General features: G+C 41.1%; 1 protein-coding gene, 1 long non-coding RNA gene and 1 pseudogene across 2 annotated transcripts in view; 2 read left to right on the top strand and 1 right to left on the bottom strand.

Moving 5' to 3' along the window:
* jun (Jun proto-oncogene, AP-1 transcription factor subunit) lies at window positions 1-1,887 on the bottom strand. The gene has a single exon (XM_080195541.1). The coding sequence runs from the start codon at window positions 1,591-1,593 to the stop codon at window positions 631-633; it is 963 nt and encodes a 320-aa protein (XP_080051667.1). The 5' UTR covers window positions 1,594-1,887; the 3' UTR covers window positions 1-630.
* A 1,148-nt stretch (window positions 1,888-3,035) lies between these two features.
* LOC145347754 (uncharacterized) overlaps window positions 3,036-25,218 on the top strand; it is a 35,585-nt gene continuing 13,402 nt past the window's right edge. The window contains exon 1 of the long non-coding RNA XR_013887854.1: window positions 3,036-4,830. This is a non-coding gene — a long non-coding RNA (uncharacterized LOC145347754). The remainder of the gene's footprint in view (window positions 4,831-25,218) is intronic.
* LOC145348740 (U4 spliceosomal RNA) lies at window positions 17,931-18,003 on the top strand (annotated as a pseudogene).

Genomic DNA, 25,218 nt, shown 5'->3' with positions numbered 1-25,218 from the left:
TGTCTTTTCCAATACTTTATTCATACATTCTTAAATATAATTGAACTTTTTCCAGAAGTTCTCAGAAACCAACATAAAAAATTATATATTTTATTACAAATGGTAAACTTAGAGTCCTCCAAATCTCTTATTTACAAGAATATATTGGGTTTTATCCCAATAAGCAACATAAAAATAACTTACAAAGGCTATCGCTTGAAGCGGTTATGTTTTGTTGACAGAATTTTTTTCATGAAACAAAACATAGTCTGTACAATTTTTCAAGGCAAAACGACCTCAAAGCTTTAACCTCCCTTAACTCCCTCCCACGCCCTCCCCCACGTTATACTACAACAGAAGCGATCTACTCTATCGCAGTTTTTAATTCTGTAATACTGGATGATCTCGAACTGTTTCGGTCCATGCAAAACTTGGTCAAAGTAAAACAATGACTCGTATGTTTTTTTTCCGCAAACAGTATTTAGTGATACTGTTTTTTTTGAAACATCAAGCACAGTCCTCCACGTTTTCCTCCGTACATGCGCGCTCAGGGCGCAATCAGGACTTTTCTGCCGTCTTGATCTATTTAATTCAGTCCTCTCTCCTCTGCATTTGTTTCACCAATAGTTCTCCCCTTCCAAGTCCCTTGGATCAAAACGTTTGCAGCTGCTGTGTTAGCATGAGTTGGCAGCCACTGTTTACGTGATTCATAACTTTCTGCTTCAGCTGGGCAACCTGTTCTCGCAGCAGGTTGGCCGTGGACGCCAGTTCAGAGTTCTGCGCCTTTAAGGTCTTCACTTTATCCTCCAGCCGGGCGATTCTCTCCAGTTTCCTTTTCCGGCACTTTGAGGCGGCGATGCGGTTTCTCATTCGCTTCCTCTCCGCCTTGATACGCTCCTGGGACTCCATGTCAATGGGGGAGAGCGGCGGGGTCTCTCCGGGCATCTCGGGCACCGTCTGGGGCTCTTCCTTCAGGGCCTGGAGTCTGGGATGCTGCACGGGCATCTGGTGGCTGGTCATCGGGTGGTGCTGGGGCGCTGCATAGTTCATGCTGCCGGCGTTGTAGCCCGGCTGTGCTGCGGCGATGGTGTTGGGGTTAAAGTTGTTGAGGTTGGCGTAGACGGGAGGCTCTTGGTGCAAATTGGAATTGTAAACAGTACTGGCACTGGGCAGGGAGGCGGAGACCGCGATCGCCGTGTTCACAGACGGAGTTGAACATGTCACGCTGGGCAGGATATTCTGTTTGTGAAGTTCTTCCAGAGCTTTGACGAAGCCTTCGGCGAACCCCTCCTGCTCGTCCGTGACATTTCTTGGGCACAGGAACTGGGTCGGCGTCGGGGTGGTGGTGATCAGCCCGTTGCTGGACTGAATGATCAGTCGTTCAAGTTCAGGTGATGCGAGTTTGAGAAGTCCCACGTCCGGCGACGTTAAGATCCCCTCGCTGTTCTTGTTCCTCAGATGGGGTTTCAAGTTGCTGGCTGGATCGGACAGGTTGAGAGTCATATTCTGTTTCAACATTTTCGGGCTGTATCCATAACCACTATTCTCGGGCTGTGCAAAAGCGGCGTTGAGTGCATCGTCGTGGTAGAATGGCTGTTCCATCTTCGTAGACATAGAATACCGATGGACGGGAGGGGTGAGGAAAGAAAAACTCTGGATACAAAAGTGTTTCAAAATAGCAAATGTAGCAGAGTTCTTAAAAGAGTTCGGATGAGGCTACAAGGTAACTCAGAACTTCAAGAAAACAATAAAAACACTTCTGGAAATCGGTGAATATTTTGTTTTTTCCCGCCCCCTCCCAGTCCAAAATCTCCTGTTTTACAGTAAGAAAGCTCCCAAAAAAAAGTGTGCAAACTACCAAGTTCCTCCGGCTTGTTTCACACTCGGCTCTGAGCACTTTGCAGCGTGAGTCCCAAGCTTATCTGCAACTGGTAATACCCCCGAAATAGCCATGAGGTCATCTGGGCTGCCTCCCATTGGCTGCTCATTACGTACGGGCGTTCTAAAATTTGCATGTCGGCTCCCATCACCATGACAACGCCCCAGAAGATTCTAACCATCGCGTTGCATGCCGGGCTGAGGTAATGCCGGAGCGGGGCATCATGGGATGACGTCTTTATTTTGACGATCCACTTACCCCCGCTCAGGTGGGACGTCAGCGGAGTGGCGGCAAGTGTTGTTGTTGGCGGCTTCTGGCAGGGCAATTAACGTAATTCGCAATAATTCTGCTCCTTTTATTTTAATCCTATCCCTAACACCTCACCCCCACCTTCATCGTCTTTATTTACCGATTTGGGGGCCTGTGGGTGGTGTTAGTTGATTGATAGATGGATAGTTTGGCCAGTAGGGAGCTGCCGCTGGGTCAATGGGAATGTGGAGATGCCGGCGTTGGACTGGGGTAAATGCAGTAAGAAGCCTCACAACACCAGGTTAAAGTCGCCACAGGTTTATTTGATAGCAAACGCCACTAGCTTTCGGAGCGCTTACTGCTCCTTGGTCAAGTGAGTGGGGGAGTCCGGTAAGAAGGGGCAGAGCCCCAAAAACTAATGGCATTTGCTACCAAATAAACTTGTTGGTTTCTTTAACTTGGTGTTGTGAGACTTCACACTGTGTATATCCCGGTCCAACAGTGGCATCTCCACATCGATGGGAAGGCCCCCGGAAGGGGGGAGCGGCGGGGGGTGTTTTTGAAAGTGCCAGCGTTCGAAACGCCAACCGTCAGGGGGCGGGGCGCGAGGGATGGTGCATTTTGACGTATCCCCCTGATGGACCGCCAGGTTGACCAATGACAACGCGCCGGTGGTAAGCCCCTCCCCCGCCAATTGCAGCGGAGGGGGGGGGCGGAGTCTCCGGTCAAAGTTCGGTTGACCTGCAGTTGACCGTCTGCGCTTGTGAAATGGATCCGATGGCGCGCTGCTGGTGCCGGCCTTTCGCCCGTGGCGATGTAACCGAACGCTCAGTCATCCTCCCCGGGGAAGGGGCGGTGGGCGTTCCAGCACTGTCCACTTGTTGCAAATGCCGCTTAAAAACCCTCGCCCCCCCCCCCCCTTGAAGGAAATGATGAAACAGGCTGGGCTGTGCCCTGCTGTGGAGTGGTTGCAATTCCTATAAGCAGCACATTGATTTATCTTTCAGGAAAATGCCGTGGTTATCGATAGCTAACGCTCTGTCCTTGAGTTCGCCATACGCATGTTAATGTAGCGAAGTGCTTATCGCAACAGCCTGTCCCGAAAGAATCGTGTTTAATGCGGGTTTTCTGGAACTTTGAGTTTGTTGGCGTGAGTGGGGGAAAGCACTTTTTTAATTATAATCTCGGGTTTGTCTATAGGGCACTTTTTTTTTCTCTCGTGCCGAGACTGTGCACCCATCTTTCAGCAACAACTCATGTTGTTAAATAACCCACCCAGCCAGTGAAACTTGAGCTCTCTGATCCGGGAGGAATAAGACAACAGACTATCTGCTCTGTTTCAGAGCAGAAGTGCGACGGATTAAAAACTGCCTTTTCTCTCATGTGTTGAAAGTTCGCGATTCGTACGCAGTGATCGCAAACCAGCTTGTGTATTTCAGAAAGTGACTTGCTTTTAGATTTAGTAATTCGCATTTTACAGTGGGGATATTCTTGTGCAACATATAAGGACTGCTTGTACCGTTAAGATCGAAATATATCTCAATTATAAGATCGCCGCAATTTAACTTTTATTCTTTCTGTGAGTAGTTGCAATATATTGTTGCAACTTGCATTTATATGACGCCTTCACCATGGAAACTTGATATGGTCTACAGGGACAATAAGCAATTTTGCTATAAGGCATTGCGTTCATGTCTAAACCTATCTTCACTGGATGCTAATGCACTTTTAGCATTGGGTGATAAGTCCAGACATGATGAAGCCTGTCGTAGTGAATATGTTGCTCTGGTATAGACCAAATGGCTCAAATTTTTAACACTGTCATGTATTACAGTAATTACAGTATTTTTTTAAAACTGTAGATTACAAGTACATCACAAAGAATGGGCGTCGTAATGTGTTACTCAGCATCCCCCGATTTAAATTTGGTTGTAATAAATCCAGTTTCCAGGGGACTGTTGGGTTTAGATTACATTTGTAACATAATTTAAAACAAATTTCCAATACTTGATCAATTGATGCCAGTATTTACATACAAGAAGACAAATTTTAAGACAATTTTTAATGTTTTGGCCTACATTTATTGATTTCTGAAAGGTTATTAATGGCCATCTTTTATAGTCATAGAGAATTACAGCACAGAAAGAGGCCCTTCGGCATCGGTCATGAGGCACGTATCCTAATCCAATTTTCCAGCACTTGGTCCATAGCCTTGTATGCGATGGCATTTCAAGTGCTCATTTAAGTACTTCTTAAATGTTGTGAAGGTTCCTGCCTCTACCACCCTTTCAGCCAATGAGTTCCAAATTCCCACCATCCACTAGATGAAAATGTTTTTCTCACCATCACCTATAAACCTCCTAACCCTTAACTAAATCAATGTCCCCTGGTTATTAGGCCCTCCATTAAGGGGAAAAGTTCTCCTTGTCAAGTTCCCCACTATCAATGTTATTGCACTGCTGTTTAAAATATGAAACTAGTATAAATGTTAAATAGTTGTATGTTATTTAACAGTTCTAAAAAATCCTTTATAGCAGAAATTTCGGGCTTGATTTTTATCAACCATCTGCTGAACAGCTTGGAAATGGAGAGATGCCCATGAAATGGTGTGAGAAAGTGGTGGTTTGCCTGTTGCCTTCCTGCCATCATGCAAGGTAGTGGATGATTCTCCTACTCAGAGGCCAGTTGAGCCACATTAGTGACATTCTACCAGCACCACAAGGGTGAGTCATACTGCTGAGTTAAGAGACCACATTTGATACCTATCAGCCTTCCAGGGGACTTGGGAAGAAGGGGCTGGAGCGGGGCTGTAGTGGAGAGGTGTATGTGCAGACAGTGTGGGGAGGTCAGGTCTTTTCACAACATCAGGGATTGAGTGGTCCCTGTATCGTTAAGTGGTATAATGAACTTTTTTCCTTGGAGGGATATGAGGGCACTGTTTCCTGAACTCGGGGAGCTGTTGGGAATTTTGTCAGGTTCTACCACACATAGGACAGTCCTATTAGAGAGGCTAATTTCTGGCTTAAATGCCTCTGCCTGATCTATTGCGTCACTTACTGGGACATGCTCCATGGAACTAATCATGTGGAGTTCAAGAAGGCCCACAGGCTTCCCATTGTGCTTCTAGCATTCAGGTCTGGAGTGTCTTGGCTTATTGTTGTGCAACACATGGGCCAGTGTGTGTCAATTTGGCTTGCTGTGTTCCTGTTTTGGGTTTGGAAAGAACTTCAGATACCTTTGCTTTTACATCCTTTCACTTCTGATCAAATTCCCCCTTCTTAACTTCCTCAAATTTCTGGCAGTGATTTAGGAAGGGTCTGCCTAAATTCCTAGAGTTATGGGTCATATTCCTATGAGTTATGGGTCATAATCATTAGCCATCATTGCTGCAGATCTAACTGTAGAAATCCTTTATCTGAGTTTTGAGGCAGTGGAGGAAGCAGCTCTTAAACTCCTCTAACATCACCAGTTCCTTTAACTGCTAGCACTTCTTAAAGTGCAGAACCACTGGTCAAAAGCTATTTGTTTTAGCCTTGAATTCCCAATTGTTGATTTTTTTAAAAAAATCGGAGTTAGAGTTTCTGGCAATATGCCTTTGGTGCTGGTTCATAGGCACTGAGAATTGCAGCCTTTGTTCGCTGGTAATTGAGTGGTCCTTGTATCGTTGAATGGTACAATTAACTTGCTTTTTTCCTTGGAGGGATATGCGGGCACTGTTTCCTGAAGGACAAAACTCTGGTAGCTGTGGGGAATTTTGTCAGATTCTGCCGCACGTAGGGCAGTACTATTAGAGGGGTTAACAGGCACTGCAGATATTTCAGCAGATGATATTGACTAAACCTTAAACTTCTCCTACCAGCTGTCCTGCACTGTATCAAGAATGTTCACAATTCTGGTAGCCTGTGTAACTGAATTGCTAGCTTACCAAGAGCTCTCACATCTTCCTCTTCAAATTTTGGGACAAATCTGGAGAGCTTTAGCACATCAAAGTTTGACCCTGGGCTAAAAGGAAGTTTGGATTACTGTGAGGTAAAGTTACGTTTTCTGTAGCTACTAAAATCAGATTCAATTCTCTCTCTTTTTGTGCCTGCAATTCCATCTCTAGTTTTAGGACTGACAAGATTGCCTTTCAAATTCCAACTTCTGCTCTTCCAGATTAATTTTGGTTAAGGCAACCTGATCAGTTCAGATTTTGCTGCTACTTGTACTTGTTCTGATTCTGTAGTGTGTTCCAAATGTTCGGCCAGGATCTTTAGGACCTCAGATCTCTTTGCTTTATTGCATGTTTTAAACTATATCTGCTGAGACACAGCTTTTAGATGTTCTGTGTTTGGAGACTTTAATTCTTTCCCAGTGAAGTCCTGTTTCACCAACGTTTGGACCAAAAATAGGCAGGTTGTTTTCTAATTTTAGTACACAAAAATTTGCTGCAGTGTTAATGTGCCATTTTAAATTTAAAATGATGTGCACATCAGTTTATTGTGTAATTTGTATTCCTACCTCAGACTTTCTTACCTTACATTTTCGATTGTTGGAGCTGCAGACCCTATGGAGATGTTCTTTTGTGTATAGTTATGATGATCACTTTCTACAAGCTGATATTAAAGTCACCTAGACCAGGCATTCTTCTGCTGTTGGGATTTGGCAGCACTGGCTAAAATAAATGCTTTAAAACATTTGTGATAAGGTGAAGAAAACTTCATTATAAATGTATGCATTTTAGCGATGGGCTGCTTTTGTCTTTGACAGTGGCAACTTTATTTTTGTAGATGCCTCAGACTGTTGAATTAATTTACAAAATAAATTTATTTTTGGTACATAAAAGTAGAAATTTGGCTCACTTCATTCCATGGAACCAAATGGAGCACTACTCCCTTCCTTGTTAGGCTGTACAAAACATAACCAATCAACTCGTTTGTCCATATTTTAGAATTCTTTCCCCCTCTTAGTCCTTTACACTGCTGAATACAAAAATCAAGGTTGGCACTCAATGCAATACAGACAGAGTGGGGAGCTGCACTGTTGGAAGTGCCATCTTTTGGATGGAATGTTAAACCGAGGCCCTACCCGCCTGTTGGAATGAATATGAAAAGTCCCATGACACTATTTTGAAGAACAGCAAGAGAGTTATTCCTGGTGCTGACTGACGTCCTCCAACAGCATCACAATAAATACACTAACTGGTTATCACATTGCTGTTTGAGGAAGTTTGCTCTGCTCAAATTGGTTGTTGGGTTTTCACTCACATCTGCAAACACACACTCCTCCTGACTGTCTTTTCTTTTGTAATATCGCTTAGAATATTAATGTGACACATGCTGACTTGTCCTCTGGTTTGAAATACACCTGCCTGAAGTATTATATAATTTACATTAAGTTTCTTTTTGATTAGATAAAGTCTAGTGAACCTCCGTTTTAATGGTTCACCAGAATACAGGTAACAATACTAACACCTTGTCTCCATCAAGAAAATTTCATGTTTTGGCATTTTTGTCCGCTCTTGTTGTTGATTTATTTCCGAATGCTGTTTGGCTAATGCGTACGCTTTGGTTAATCTTTCCTGGAAATTTGACACGTGGGTCAAAGGTGTCATTTCTGAGCTTTGGTTTATAAATTTTTCTTTAATTTAAAGGGGTCTCTCACTTCATACCTCTATGTAATTTCAAAATGACTTAACTTCATTGATTCATTTGGGGCATCAACAATGGCAAACAGTAAAAATGAAATTTCTTTATCCCAATCGTTACGACATTCCTGGCAATAGACGTTAATCATGATCTTTAAAGTTCCATACCATCTTTCTAATGCTGCTCAACTGCAGATGATAAGCTGAAAACTTAAAATTGTTTTATTCTCAAACTATTCATTTTTTCTTTGAAAGTTTGTGACATAAAATTTGAACCTTGATTTAGTTGTACTTCCTTTAATCGATATCTTGTGAAGAATTGAACCATTACCACCACCATTTTTGCCTCAAAGCCACTGCCTTAGGAAATCTTGTTAAATCATCTACAATGGTTAAAAGATCCTGATTCCCACTTTTGGTTTGAAGTAGGGATCCTGCACGATCTATTAAGACCCTTCTAAACAGGTCTTGAAAAGTTGGTATCGGAATTAAGGGTACAAGTTTTTCCACTACTTGCCATGTATGACATGCCTGGCAGAATTTAAACATGGGCATAATTATCCCAACAAACAACTAGTGTCACAATGGCAAGTAAATGAGCGATCCACGCTATTTTCTAAGGCTTGCAATCCCACTTCAGTCACTGTTTTGGAGAGTGGTGAGTTGCATGTTGGTGATTGGCGCCAGGTTCTAAAGACACCAGTGAGCCCAATTTCAGAGCATTCGGGCACCGTTTCACAAGAGTGCCCTGATCTCTCAGTGCAAAGGGAGATTCCCTCCCACCACCACCACCCCCCACAGATGCTGGAACCGCATCATCGATGGCATGTTCATCTACCTCCCCTACACATATTGTTGGCATTGAGGCCCCCTGTTATGACCCTTGACATGCCCCCCCAATCATAGCCCCAACCCAAGTCTCACCCCCTTGGCAACACTGCAACACCCTGATGATGCCCAACTGGAAATGTTGGAGTGCTTAACTGCCACTACCAAAGTGCCTGGTGGACACTGCCATTTGGGTGTTGCCCAGTGGGCATCACCTGGCCATGCCCATGGCCACCTGGGGAATTCCATGGCATTCTGGCATGGCCATCATGCCAAGTCTCCAGACCAGTAGTGATTCATGTGCTATGACCTCATGAGAGGTGAGAGCACTTCAGGAGCTGGGAAGATTGTGTGCCAAATTCGCTAATGAGATTGAAATGCAGTCACACTATTGGGGACCAGGTCGGGATAATGGCACACTGTTTGGTGCTGGGCCTGAAACCAATTTTTAGGCCTGTACGCTATTCTCTGGGAATGGCATGAATCAGAGAATCATTCCCTCGCCCGCATGTCTTTATGAAATCCTGGCCAGTAAAGATCTTTCACTATGTTAGCCTGTATTTTCTTAATACTTAGATGACCTGCCATTGGAATTTTGTGAGCCACTCATAAAATTTCATTACGATACCCAGATGGAACTACCATCTGACGAATTAATGTCCACTCCTTACCCACTGGTTTTTGAAGTGGTTTCCATTTCCTATTAGCACTTTACCTTTGAAGTAATAACATCAGGTATTGGTTTTGATTCTGAATAGGATCAGCCTATTGCTTTTGCACTAAAGGAGGTGGGCTAAACATAGCTTCATTCTCTTTACCTTCCTCCTGTGACACTACCGTGCCTTTAAGAAAGGTATTTTAAGCATATTTTCTGCAGTTATAAGCAGGCCTTTTTTTTTCAATTTTTGGCATTGAGTTCCTGAGCAGATGTCTTTTTAGTGCTGCTAAAGTCATGGAATGGGCCTTTTGTTTTTTTTTATCAGGGCCCATTGCAATGAACCTTTGAATTGTTAAGGGAAGGTTAATTGACAGATCAGGTTGTACCTTCATAGGAGAAAAAATCCAAGGTATTTCAGTTTGGCAGAAGCTGTTAGGAGTCCAAGCTGCAAGCAATGTGTTTCTATCTCCCTGGTATTGTAAATTCAGCACTTAGTGGCTGGCTAGCAAGTAGTTAGAAGAGGCAAGGAGTGCCTCTGTCTCTAGTAGTAAGCTAGAAGTTCCAGGGCTAGAAGACTTGAGCATTTTCAACTCAACAGCCAAAGGAGTAATCCACGGTAAGGGTTGGAAAGCTGCAAAATGTAATCACATGACCATACTTATTTCTTGTGCTAAACCTAGGATGGTGTGTGTGTTTGCAGGGGATTGTTTATGTTGGAACAATATTTGTAGTTGTTTTATCTATAATTGGTAAACATTATTGCTAATTGTCTTATATGTTAACTATTTTTAAATAAACTTCATTTGATAAAAGCTCCCTCATGAGTCATTTGAATCATACCTGGAGTGAAACATCTTGTACTTACCCATGCCAGAGTTCAAAGTGCAAGACATATGGTCTAGTCTGACTTCATAAAAATTTTTGGATTATAGCATTCCTTTTTTACTTAAGTTTTCTTGAAATAGTGTCAGATAAGTGAATCTACTTCATTTCTCTCTTGTATAACTTTATCCTGTTCCTGTCTGGTCAGGGGTCTGGTGATGACACTGCAAGGAAACAATTCAGATGTTCCTCCTGTTGCATCTCAGTCTCTTTCTCTTCTGCTAGTTGTTTCGTTACCCTTGGTTAGGCTAATATTTCTGAGCCAGCGAAATCATTTCCCAATATAAAAATCAGTTCCATAGGGATTTACATAAGAACATAAATAGGAGCAGGAGTAGGCCATCTAGCCCTTCAAGCCTGCCCCGCCATTCAATAAGATCATGGCTGATCTGTCGTGGCTCAGTTCCACATTCCCGCCCTCTCCCCATAACCCTTAATCCCCTCTCTTATCAAAAACCCATCAACCCGCGTCTTGATGCTACTACTCCAACTGCAACCCCTCCACTAGCTTATTCATTCTTGAATCCACCTCTATATAATGGAACCAGTTTATACCCTCTGTGTATACCTCCAATTATTACTTTTTCTTTGTTAGCCCCTGTGGAAGACCCATTGTATAATCAGTCAGCATCAGTAATTCACCTGCTCCAGTATATCTCAATATTTTTATTAGTTTCACTCCTTGATTAGAAAAATGAAATACCTCTCTATAAATAAAATTATTAAACGTTTCCATATGTTGTTTACATATTTTGTTGGAGGAGTAAGGGAACACATCTTCCTTCCAGACAAACATCCAGAACCTCAGTAGCCTGACTCTTTTTAGCAATAATCAAATAACCCTCTTGACTATCCTGAACCATATCCACTTCCTAGTAGGTTCTGACGGAACACCTGTGCCATCGTTTCAGATTTAATGCACGTTTCCTTTCCTGTTACAACCTTTTCTGAGGATTCCTTAAGCTGTTCTATTATTGTAATAGGTCCCCATTTAATTTGCAGCAATTAGTTTTAGTATGACCAGTCTTATTACAATGGAAGAATATTATTTTCTTTACATTGCTGATAGGTTCTAGCCCCATTTACTTTACCAATTTGACATTCCCTAGAATTGTGTGTGTAAGATATCATAGGTATCTGCCAAAACTGCTGCCTATTGGATCTTTGATACCTGATTCATCTAAATAAGTTTTAATGGTTATTGGAACACTAGGAGTTCGGCCAAAATCATGATTCCCTCACGTTCTAAAAAATTGTCTGTAACTTTGGTGACTGAAACGACTGATCCCACAGTGTTTCTTTTTTTCTTGCAGATTCTACAGATGTATGATTAGGTTTCTTTATAATGGTTCTACACTAATTGATTAGCTTCAGGGACAAGCTCATAAGCTTGGAGTATTGCCTCTTTAACCACATCATAGTCTGCAGATTGCTCCTCTGACAGAACAGTGTACACATTCATAGCTGCCTCCGTCAGGATGCTGCATAACATTAAGGTCCAAACATTTTTAGGCCACTTCAACTTTACAGCTATTTTTTAATTGAGTTGAAATATATTTCAATTCCATCTCCTTTAAAGTTAGGCACTAAACGATGATTTTTAATTAAATCCAATTCCCCAGTGGAATCAGAATCATCTGAACTACCTCCCCATTCTTAGCTTTTCTCAAGCCAAGTCTTGTGTCTGATTTCTTTCCCTATCGAAACTCAAGCTTAATTCTCCATATTTTCATTTCTTTTGCTCTTTCTTTCTCCTTTCTATTTCATTTTTTCCATTTCTCTTTTTCCTCCAATTCAAGCTTCTCCACATCTTTTCCTTTTCAAGTTCAAGCTTCTGCTTTTCTCTCGTTCCTTCTATCTCGAGTTGTAGGTTAGCTGGTTAGGTGCATTGACCTGAACAGGTGCCGAAGTGTGGCGACGAGGGGTATTTCACAGTAACTTCATTGCAATGTTAATGTAATCCTTACTTGTGACTAATAAAATTAACTTTGTTTCATTTGAAACTGAAGTTTTGCTAGTTCCAGCTGTGATACTAATGTCAGGTTTCTCTTTTTAACTCTCAAAACTAGATAATTACTCATAATTCTTTCAAAATCCCGCTTCAGTTTGTACCTTCAATTTATCTGCTAACTTGGTCAGTTTAGCTTTAGTCATGGATTTCATATACGTCATTACATCTTCTACTCCCAAAAAATCTTTAGCAATAGTCAAAGGCATTTTTGAGTTCCAACCTGTGTAATATACTTCACAGCAGATCCCGTTCTGTACCCCAGTAACCCAATAAACTAATTTCTTTAAGGATTTACAGATCACACTTAAATTCATTACATTCAGGACTTTTAACACCAAAAAGCCCCAAGTTTGTTACCATCCCATCTGATACTATTACTGGACAAGTTAGATCCCAGATTGAAACTTGGCTTGATAGATCCTAACTTTTTAATAACAGTGGAGGTCAGTTACTGAACATATACACAAGCACCTGCCAGTGTACTTTCAATACAAAAAAAAATCAAAAAGATAAAAAATAACTATATTAGATTAGTCAAAGGGTGGAAAGATTTGCTACAAGCACCAGAAAATGATTGAAACTCTCAGTATTCCCTTTATCCCAGCAAACACATACAGACACAAAACCACAGTGAAGATTTACCACTTTCTCAACACCAAGGTCCTTGGCTAGGACTGCCTCCACTGCAAATGTTTTTCTTCTCATGGATTTCTGAGCATTCACTTGATTTTTTCCCCCAGCTGATAACCGCCTGTGACAACTAGAAACCACAATCTAAGCTCACTATTACTTCAATTTCAGAGCAAACGCATGAGTTCCCCAGCAGTTTTGCAGGATTTCTTACTGAAGAGTTTAGAACTCCTGCCTCCACTCTGTCATATGCATACTGACTAATCCACCCCTCTGTTTTTCAATGTGACCCTGCAGGTGCCTGGACCCCTGTAGTTAAGCAGCAGCACTGTTATTTTCCACTTTTTTCTTAAATCCATGAAGCCATTAACCCCTTTAAAACCCATCTGTTTTTCTAGGGTTGTAAAACCTCAATAAAAAGGCATACATACAAATAGAGCCCCCAGACTTCCTGGCACTGAAAAGCTTCAAATGAAACCAGAACTATGTTCCACCTTTGCTAAGAGATAAATATAAATTAAATTTAAAGTTATTCATTGCCCCTACCAATTATACCTCCTGCCAGGAGATGGAGAGCAGCATAACAATGTAACTGCACAAACTAAGAGCTCTCAGTAATAGTGCTGATATATTATCATGGATAGAGGATTGTCTAACTATCAGGAAATGGAGAATGAAGATAAATGGATCATTTTAAAATTGGCAAACTTGTAGGCCAGGATTCTCCCAAGAAAATTCTATGTCCCCAATTTGTGTGAAAAAGGGAGTAACTTGTTGAATTTTTTCTAGTGTGATTTTTCAGATTGATTCTCCCGCACTCTGTGCATCACAGCTATTCTAACCTGAGAGGCTGGCAGCATAGTTGAGCAGGCCACTGTGCATGTACATAAGTTCATTTATTAGTGTCACAAACAGGCTTACATTAACACTGCAATGAAGTTACTGTGAAAATCCCCTGTTTGCCACACTCCAGCACCTGTTTGGGTGCACTGAGGGAGAATTTAGCATAGCCAATGCATCTAACCAGTACATCTTTTGGACTGTGGGAGGAAACCGGAGAACTCAGAGGATACCTATGCAGACATGAGGAGAACATGCATACTCTGCACAGACAGTGAATCAAGGCGAGTATTGAACCTGGATCCCTGGCGCCGGGAGGCAATGCTAACCACTGTGCCATCGTGCCGCAAATCTGTCAGAGCAGAGTTTGGCGCATGTGTAGTGGCCCCGCATTGCTAGCCTTGTGACCGCTGGCCAGCCCGATTTGCTGACCAGTCTGCAACCCCCGATTGCTGGCCTTTTGACCTCCCACCCCTCGATCGTTGGCCTCCAGGGCTCCCTGGACCAGCCCTGATCTCCTTGACCCACCCTCTCCCACCTGGCCAGCCCCAATCTCCAAACTCCCCCCACTGGCAACCTCGACACCCCCACCTGGCAGTCTTGACTCCCCCACTTGGATGGCTAGCCCCGATTACTGTCCCCCCTTCTGTCCATGGTCCCAAATGCAGGGTAGCAGTGGGACTCCCACCCCCACCAATTCCCTCCCCCCCCCCCCCCCACCAATAGGCCCAGCGACCCCCCCCGCCATGCCACTGTGCAATGGCCACTGGGCAGTCCCATGGTGCCCCTTAGGCATTGCAACCTGGAGGGGGCTTCATTGGACTCTCCTCACTTTAGCAGGGTCGGCCACCTGCTCCCCATTAGTGGGGAGCAGTTGTAAACCCTGCTGGAATGAACCACTTCTGGCACTAGGGGAGACGCTAGTGGGCCTGGCGACTTCAGTCTTGGGCCTGCTAATGAAATGGAAATCCAATTACCATATTGTAATAAGCTCTGTGCCAATTTCTGGCTTGTAGCTAATTATGCTGAAAATCTTCGGCTGGGAGATAAGAACTCTGCTGATGTCTCCTGGTATGCCGTGCTGCAAGAACAGCACAGCGGGCTGGAAGAATTAGCCACTTAGATTGCCACAGATCAACTATTTACAATCTATATTGGTGACGTGGAGGGATTGATATTACGATAGCCAAATTTACTGAAGATATAAAGACAAGTCAAAGCATGTAGAGAAGATACAAAGCATCTGCAAAGGGAGATAGGTTAAGTGATTAGGCAAAAGATTGACATATGGAATATGATGTGGACAAATGTGAGGTTATTCACTTTGGCTGGAAGAACAGAAAAGCAGAATATTAGTTAATTGGAATGTTACAGTGCAGGGGACTATAGGTATCCTTGAACATGAGTCACAAAAGGTTAGTGTGCAGATACAAGTTATTAGGAAGACAAACAAAATGTTGGCCTTTATTAAGAACATAACATAATTCTTTATTGGAAAGGGGTTGGAGCATAAAAGTAGGGATGTCTGCATTGCATACAGTTTTAAATTTTGGTTACTACCTAAGGAGGATTATATATGCTTTGAAAGTAGTTCAAGGAAGGTTCCTGGCTTATTCCTTGGATGAAGGTATTGGCATATGAAGGAAGGTTGAGAAAGTTAGCCTATACTCATTGGAGTTGAGAAGAATGAGAGATAATCAGACTTCAACATGGGTTTCTGAGGGGGCTTGACTAGATAAATGCTGAGGGGATGTTTCTCCTCATGGAGGAATGTAGCATTCAGGGTCACAGTTCCAAGGTAAGGAGTTTCCCATATTAATATGGAGATGAAGATGAGTTTTCAAATAGTCTTTAGAATTTTCTTCCCCAGGGATGTATGGAGGCTGGATCATCAAATATATTTAAGGGTGCGCTGGACACATTTTTGATTTACAAGGAACAAGCAGGAATGTGGGCCACAGTCAGATCAGCCATAATCTTACTGAATGACAAAGCAGGTTAGATGGGCCAAATGGCCAATTTGTTTCCTTTGAACTCACACTCAGTTGAGTACTAATGTAACATAATATATTTATAAATGTGTTATGGTGTCACTATTGTAATATTAGGAATTTACCTATCTTTTGTGTTAATAATAATTAGGTGAAAATCTGCCAACCTATTTTCATAATATCCAAACTTTTATTGCCCCTGAGTCTATATGAATGCAAGGGAAATGTTTACATTTTTGCCTCAACAATGGAATGCAAGTCAGATATTAGCCGTTGTGTCAAAACTAAATGGGTATCTTTTTTTAGTCATCCTAGCAGTTGCCTTATTTCACTGGCCAATGGGTAGCAGTGCTTGGCATTCTGTACTTGTGTTTTTGTAAAATACAGTGGAAGAAATTAAACCTGTCACTCATTTGCTGTTTGGGAAAGTGTAGCAAGTAGAATTTATGATCTCAATTTTCTTTCTAGTTGACTTCAGAACAGTTCTTAAATTTTGCAGTTGTGAGATGATGGCTAAATATGCATAGTATTTTCTGAAGACAGAGCTGTGGCCTGGAAAAATAAAATCCGTTAGCATTGGCATTCCTTGCTGAATAAGGATACCAGATCAAAGTATTCCAGTATATAATATTGTGAACTCAATTATGATTTACTGCATAAAAAAATTGCTGTCCAAGACTCACTGCTAATATGACATGAACAGCTGGCTGTCCATGCACCAGATGCTTGTTGCAGATCAATAGCAGACCTTCTGTGCCTTGCATTCTTTTGACATTTTTTTTCAATATGTGTATGTTACAATTTATATTTTATTTGAAAGCTTTGATTCAAAAACATTTCCCTGCAAATAGCAAAGACAATTTCCTTATGAGGTCTGTAAAACCACTTGTATTTGACCAGCAGTAGGCCACTCAGCCTCTCAAGCATGCTCCATTATTTTATAAGCTTATGGGTGATCAAATTGTGGTCTCAATGCCACATTCCTATCTACGGCAGATAACCTTTCACCTTTCTACTTATCAAGAATTTATCTAGCTCTGCCTTAAATATAATACATCACCCATTTAAGACAAAGATTAGAAGAATTTATTTCCTCTTGGAGGGCTGAGAATTTTTGAAACTTTCTTCCTCAAAAGGCAATGGGAGAACATAAGAAATAGGAGCAGGAGTAGGCCATCTAGCCCTTCGAGCCTGTCCCGCCATTCAATAAGATCATGGCTGATCTGTCGCTGCTCAGTTCCACTTTCCCGCTTTCTCCCCATAACCCTTAATCCCCTCTCTTATCAAAAACCCATCAACCCGCGTCTTAAAAATATTTAGCGAGGCAGCCTCCACCACTTCAACGGGCAGAGAATTCCAGAGATTCACCACCCTTTGAGTGAAGAAGTTCCTCCTCAACTCCGTTCTAAACCACCCCCCTTTTATCTTGAGGCTGTGCCCCCTAGTCCTACTGCCTTTTTTGAGCGGGAAGAGTCTCTCCACCTCTATCCTATCCATCCCATTCATCATCTTATAAGTCTCAATGAGATCTCCCCTCATTCTTCTAAACTCTAACGAGTACAAGCCCAGTTTATTCAGCCTCTCCTCATAGCTCAGAGAGTCAAAGACTCTACTGCCTATTAGGAAAGAGAGTTTGAAAGACTCTCAGCCCTCTGAGAGAACAAAAGAATTCTTGTCATCTCTGTTTTAAATGGGTGATCTCTTATTTTTAAACAGTGCCCCTAGTTCTAGATTCTCCCACGAGGGGAAACATCCTTTCTGCATCCACGCTGTCAAGACCCTTCAGGATCTTAAGTTTTAAGTAAGTCACCTCTTGTTCTTCTAAACTCCAGTTGATGCAAGTCTCATCTGTCCAGTTTTTATTCATAAGGCAGCCCTCAAACTTTAGGTATTAATCTAGTAAACCCTCTCTGAAATGCTTCCAATGCATTTACATCCTTACTTAAATAAGGAGACCAATAGTATGCATTGTAGTCCAGATATGCTCCGGAATTCTGCTGCCTTGCCTGTCCCTGGAATCCATTGACTTTGGGCCGGACTTTCCACTCTCAGGTTGAACGAGACTGTAAAATCCTGCCACGGTTTCACCAATTCCCTGTATAAATGAATTATAACCTCTTTACTCGTGTATTTAATTCCTTTCAGAATAAACGTTTTTAGCTTTCCTAATTCTTTACTGTATCCGCAGACTTAAAATTGACTATCATGATTTGGAGCCAAATACTTGTGGGGAGGAAGGAAGAAACTTGAGATGCTAACGTTCAGTGACATTTTTTGTCTTGCTGTGGATTTAATTTAGCTTAACATATTTCCCCCTCAATAACTGTCTCTATTCACCCTGCAGCATGATAGCAATAAGCTTTGCGCAGTGGCAGTATCGTAGCTGATGAGGTTTAATTGAGGCATGATTATTGCTTATTGAAACATCCTGGGTTCAGATCCCAACAGAGCCTTGATTTCTTTCCAGTTAAGTTTGCAACTGCGCCAATCATAATATCCATGACAGCAATAAGTGACCCACTCTCACTTCACCAATGGGTTTAACCACATCCTAAGATGACTACTTAATGCTTCCCCACTTTTCTGTGGCCTATCCCCAAACCTATGGATTTTTCTGCATGCCTTGACATACCAACTCGCTGCACCATTTTAGACATGTGCGAATAATAATGACAACAGGGGTTATTGCAATGTGAATGAAAATACAGTCCATCTAGTGGTTGGATTATTTGCTGAGGTAATAGTGGGCAGATGCACATGTCCATTGGGATAGAAACCTGTGGAAGGTTTGTCTAGTACAGTGAAGGGAGTGTATTCTTGATTAGCTTCTGAAAAATAAATGGCATTTAGCTTAGCTATCATATGCATGTTGTTTTGTCTGCTCACATTTCACTTTTGCATAAATATTCCCATGTAATATGGGCTTGCAGCTCTTTACCATTCACCTTTTTATGTTGTAGTTTTTATACTAAAGGCCCATAAATATCCTTATTTTAAAAATAATTTCTTCTAAGTCAATATATTGGTAATTAGTATGATTAAAGGCTTTGCTTAAATGCTCAGAACTTTAGTTTAGATTATAAGTAATGGTACAGTACTTTCCAGAGCTTACCTCTCTTTTTATGTATCTTTACTCTTCCTAATTGTTTTGAATTCTGAGATAAAATTGAAGAAATGCAACTGCTGTAATTATTTAAAATATGCTACTAAGAGTTCACAGATGCTTAGCTTGGTTGCTGCAATTACCACTTGAAAACCTTACCCTGTACATGAACATGAGCTGGATTTTAATGTTGAGATAATAGTGTCTGCACTTGCCATCAAGGAGGGATTTGACCAGAGCAGCCCTAAGCAGTCTGGTAAAACTAAGGTCAATGGAGATTGGAGAAAAACTCTGCAGTGGCTGGCACATAATAAGATGTTTCTGGTTGTTAGCAACAACCATCTCAGCCACAGAAGATCACTACAGGAGTGTCTGCTGGGTCCATCTTGCTTCAACAGTTTCTTCAGTGACTGGAGGGTCAGAAATGTGACTGATGAAAATTGCAAAGTATTCATTTACAATCTCAGTTCTAGGAATGAGGGTGGAGAGAGAATATAATCTACAGTCACTGCCTCTGAGATACCTTTTGGTCTGTCCACATGTTCTTTCTCTTTCGGTTACTGTTTTTACTTTGGTAGTTCTTACAACACCATGTTGTAGATCATAGTAAACCAGTATTTATCTTGGCAAGAAAATGGCAATAAACTGTAGATACTGAAAGTATGAAATAAAATAGAAAATTCTGGAAGTACAGAAGAGTCCAGGCAGGATCTGTGAAGAGAGAGAAAGGGTGACACCCAAACATTGATGCCTTTGTCAAGAGGGATGACCATCTGAGCTGTTCACATTAAACCAAGAGAACATAATAAAGAGGGTAGGTTTGGTTTCATAATTGCATTTAATACATCTTCATGACCAAAAAGTTATAAAATTTATAATAATGAAAGTTTTATGTTGACTTCTATCAAACTTCCAATTGAAAGGATTTGCTGTACTGCTTTATCACTCCATGGTACTTCAATCATTTCAATTCGTATGTTTGGAGTGTCCTTTTATATATTGGAGTTGAGATTGCATCAAGCAGGTTGTTGTCATGCTCCTGATGCAAATTGGATGGGAATCTCAAAAGTAAAATGATAATGAGGTAGCTGAGTTTGAGACACTTAATTTCAGGTTTCCCATGATCTAACATCCCACCTCCCTTTGCCATATATCCGGAAATTATATTCCAGTCCAAAGATGACTGCAAGTGTTCCAATTCTGACATTAAAAAATGGAAATATGCTGAGCATATGAAACTTTTCTCAGAAGACAGACGAAGCAACTTTGTGCTGGTAAATTGATAAAATAAATCTGGTTAATAGTCATGTTTGTTTTTGCCTATTGCTGTAAGGTGTTAATATGCTCTTTAGGAAAGTTGTCATGCATTGAGTACCTGGGATGAGTACACAGCTAACTAATTCTCAGCCCCATGAAGTGGGGAAAGTAAAAAGGAAATTTGTTATCATTTAATGGAAGGTATGGGCTCAAGGTTGCAATCTAACTAGGGCCCGGATAATGCTTATAAAACTTTATTTTTGATTTGTAACCGTCTATTTTTTTCACTAACCAATTTGAAGCAGGGAATTGAATTTGAGGATAAGTGGGGTCTTATGATCTTCTCCATAAATACTACCATTTGGTATTTGGAAATGAAACTATAATGTGTCACTGAGGTTAAATAGTTTTTATTGTGAACAATGATGTATTCTGCTATTTTTTTCTTTGGTAATACAAACATATGAATTAGGAGTAAGAGCTGTTACTCAGCTCATCGAGCCTGCTCCACCATTCAGTAACATTTTGGCTAATCTAATTGTACCTCCTGCCTACCTCCAATAATGTTTTACCCACTTGTTTATCAAGAACCTATCTAGCTCTGCCTTAAAAAAATTAAAGGACCCTGCTTCCATTGTCTTGAGGAAGGGAGTTCCAAAGACCCACTACCATATGAAAAAAAACTTCTCATTTCTGTCCTAAAATTTCTCATTTCTGCCCTTATTTTTAGACGATGACCCCTAGTTCCAGATTATCCCATAACAGGAGACATCCTCTCAACATCCATCCTATCAAGACCCCTCAGTATATAAGAGGTTTCAATCTAAAGTCTAGCAATACAAGTATGGCCTCTGCCATTCTTTCTAAGACAACCCACACATTCCTGGCATTAGCCTAGTAAATCTTCTCTGAATTGCTTCTAATGCATTTACATCCTTCCTTAAGTAAGGAGACCAATATTGTACACATTCCTCCAGATGTGGTCTCACCAGTACCCTTTATAACTAAAGCATAACATCCCTACTTTTATATTAAATTCCCTTTGCAGTAAATGTTAACGTTCTATTAGCTATTCTAATTACTTGCTGTACCTGCTTACCAGCCTTTTGCGATTCATGTACTACAATTGCAGATCACTCTGCACCTCAGAACTCCACAATACTGACCATTTAGATGATAAACTTATTTTTTATTCCTCCTGCCATAATGGAGAATTTCACATTTTTCGAAATTATACTCCATTTGTCCGATATTTGTCTAGTCACTTAATCTCCACATGTCCCCTTCACAACTTATTTCCTTATCTTTATGTCAACAGCAAATTTAGCAAATATACATTTGGTCTCTTTATCCAAGCTATTCATAAAAACTGTAAAAAGCTGAGGGCCCGCCACTGATCCCTGTGACATATCACTCATTGCATCCTGCAAACCAGATAAAATACCCAATCGTGGATACTCCCTGTTTCCTGTTAGCTAACCAATCTTCTATCCATGCCAATATGTTAACTCCAACACCATGAGCATTTATTTTCTGCAATAGTCTTTGATATGGCATCTTATCAAACACCTTCTTGAAATCTAAGTATGGGGTACACCCATTGGTTCTCCTTTATCCACAGCACGTGTCTTTTTAAAAGAACTTAAATAACTTGTTTAAACATGATTTCTCTTGCACAAAACCACATAGCTTGAGTCAAGGAATATGGAGATAGTGCAGGAAAGTGGCGTTGAGGTAGATATGGGAAAGTGACATTGAGGTTGATGCTCTGCAGCAATGTTCTGATTGAATGGTTTACACTGATTACAATGTTCTTGTGTTCCTAGACATTGGGTGATATTTTCCAGCTGCACTTATCCCCAGAACCGGAAAATCCCATCTGAGGCCAACGGACCTTGCATGGATCCCCCATCGCTATGATTCCCATGGGGGGGCAGGATGGGAAAATTCCCCCATTTTGCCTTTAAACATGCATCACCATAATATTCCATGAACTACAATACAGTACTTACAAGTTTAACAAAAATGCATTTAAATGTCATGACAATTAATCAATTGCATTAAATTAATTCTGTAAAATTAAAATAACAAATTATCTGGCCATATCCATTTATTTTTCTTTTGAATATTTCCTTGGGGATGTCAGAAGCTATTGGGACCTAAATTCAATAGAGTCTGATATAATTGGCATTTTGAATTCATGCACTCAAAGAAGGGGAAGACAAATTTAGGATTGTTCTCACTTTGCATTTGAGATGCAAATTAGGCTTCTAAATGCAGCTTACTTGTCGGATCAGGTCATCCTCACTCCATGTTAACGTAAGTTAAGAAAACTCATTTGCTGCTTCATTTGTAGCTTATGCAGTAAAAAGTCTGACAACACCAGGTTTAAGTCCAACCGATTTATTTGATAGTAAACTCACAAGCTTATGTAGCTTATGGCAGTCCTCAGGACAATTGCTGTGACTACTTCAGAGCCAGCGCATGCTCTGAATTGTCTTAATAGATTCCTTGTAAATGGGCGTAGTGTCCTTTCTTTAATATGGAAATGGGTGGCAAAAAAATGCCCTGTTAAGTATAGCCACGTTTCAAATGTTGTGAAAATCAGGACCATCACTCTGTTAAATCAGATATCATTGCTTTGATTTAACGCCCACAGAACTGGTGCAATTATGTTGAATTTAGGCCTCATTGTTATAATTAACAAGCTATTGTAGGTATTCTCTAATCCTGCAAGCAGCTTCTGTGTTTCTAAGATTAGGAATGCAGCACATTGCACAAACTAGTAAAGTGGTTAACTTTATACAAAAAATGGAATGAATCAAACAAATACACAGATTTAATTGCATCAGTTCTGTGGGCATTAAATCAAAGTAATGATACCTGATTTAACAGAGTGATGGTCCCGATTTTCACAACATTTGAAGCGTGGCTATACTTATCAGGGCATTTTTTTGCCACCCATTTCCATACTAAAGAAAGGACACTACGCCTATTTACAAGGAATCTATTAAGACAATTCAGAGCATGCGCTGGCTCTGAAGTAGTCTTTTAATGCTCCTTGTATCATACAAAGTAAAATATGCAGCCCCATCGTTGTTCTTGGTAAAACTAATTTACAAGTTAGCTATTCATTCCAAAAGTAGAATATGAATGCTGGAAATCTGAAATGAAAAACAGAAAATGCTGGAAGTACTCAACAGGTCAGACAGCGTTTGTTGAGGGAGAAACAGAGTTAAGAGCCCAGAACTTCCAAATTCAAACATACCACAGAGGAAACCCAAGATATGCCACAGGACATGTCAGAAGTCCCAATGCACTGACTACGTGGGAATTGCCAGGGACATTTGGACTTCCGATGGGCAATTCTTCTGCATTTGGAAATCTCCAAAACTCTGAGTTGGAGTTGGCGACTTTGGATGATTCCAACTTACTAGCCAGAATAATTACTCAAGGAAGTTAGAAGGATTTAATCTAGATCTAACTTTTGAATAACCATACTCCTGACACATACATCCCACTCCTTGACAACCTCCGTCCCAACTACCTGACAACCCATGATCTGACTGTCCCCTAAACTCCCACACCAACTACCTCCTTGACTTCCTAACTACACCCTAACTCACTTGACTACCCCTCATAACCCTTGTCTACTCCCCAACAACCTGAATAATCCCCAGCCTGACTACCCCCTGACCACATGGCTAGCCAGTCAGAACCCTGGTCCACCCTACTCCTTCACACATTTGCTTGCTGCCTTACACTGTCACCCATCATCTACCTGCCTCTCTACTTCACCCTAAATGGACCCTTTATTGGAAGACAGGTCTAAGATGTCATCGGAACGTAAATAAGTAATCTTTTCTCTGATTTGGATTGGAAATTGGGATTTCAGGTCAATCACCTTTCTTTTGAACCTAAAACATTAACTCTGTTTCTCTATACATGGTTGCTGCCAAACCTGCTGAGTGTTTCCAGTATTCCTCGTTTTTATCCCAATTTGTACTTTAGTTGATTTACAAGCAATAAACATTTACTCTTCTTTCTGGAGCCTGTATGCATCTCTGACAGTATCACAGGTGCTCTGAAAGAAGAGAAAAGACTGTTAAAGGTTGGCTTGTTGAGCTGCAAGTCAAAATCACCAATTTAAATTAAATGCTATCCTCTCCACTGGGGCTTGTCTTATGGTTAGACAATACTGCAGCTGAGTGTATTCATTGAAAACCATGTTGATGGAAGTCAAACTTGCAACAGATGGACCCTGGAGTTTTTCCCATTGGGTCAAATATCCGCACATAAACCAGACTGTTAGAAAAAATATGTAGACGATTCTATTATGATTCTCTTAGTATATAAAAATATTCCAACTTAAAATTACACTCAGGTAATGCTAGTAATATTCAAAATGTCATGGCTATTTTGTATAGTTTTTATTGTCAGTAACAAGGCTTAGCCGAATAATGGCACATGTTTTGGATAGTATTATAACCTACAAATTGTGAATTACATGTCAACAGCCATTCTTATAAATTCATCCATTACCAACGCACTCCCAAAAAAAGAGGACATTTTGCAATTCCATATGCATTTCTGATTGCATTAATAATGCCTCAGAGTAATACATATACAGAAAGGTGTGATGCCATTGAATTTATGATCTGACTGCCCTTTATGAGGAGCCACAGGGCAGAATCAGAAAAGGATTATGGGTTGAGTTTAAAAGCATTGTGGAGCTCTTGGAGAAGGTCACTATTGGCTGCTCTTGTCATTTGAAAACAAGGGGAGAATTGTGGTGGTAAACAGATGTAAATGCCTCTGATCTCAAAACGGCAGCCCCCATCAAGTATTGTGTAAATAATAAATGGATGAGGAGACAAGTATCTGGTCAATTCAGATATTTATGTTATCTTTTAGAAGAATGAGGGGAGATCTCATTGAGACGTATAAGATGATGAATGGGATGGATAGGATAGAGGTGGAGAGACTCTTCCCGCTCAAAAAAGACAGTAGGACTAGGGGGCACAGCCTCAAGATAAAGGGGGGGGGGGTGTGGTTTAGAACGGAGTTGAGGAGGAACTTCTTCACTCAAAGGGTGGTGAATCTCTGGAATTCTCTGCCCGTTGAAGTGGTGGAGGCTGCCTTGCTAAATATTTTTAAGACGCGGGTTGATGGGTTTTTGATAAGCGAGGGGATTAAGGGTTATGGGGAGAGGGCGGGAATGTGGAACTGAGCCACGACAGATCAGCCATGATCTTATTGAATGGCGGGGCAGGCTCGAAGGGCTA

The sequence above is a fragment of the Carcharhinus amblyrhynchos genome, chromosome 9, assembly GCF_965287045.1.
Source record: "Carcharhinus amblyrhynchos chromosome 9, sCarAmb.v2.hapA, whole genome shotgun sequence".
NCBI lineage: Eukaryota > Metazoa > Chordata > Chondrichthyes > Carcharhiniformes > Carcharhinidae > Carcharhinus > Carcharhinus amblyrhynchos.
The sequence above is the reverse complement of the archived record's forward strand: the minus strand, read 5'-3'. Positions and strand labels throughout refer to the sequence as shown.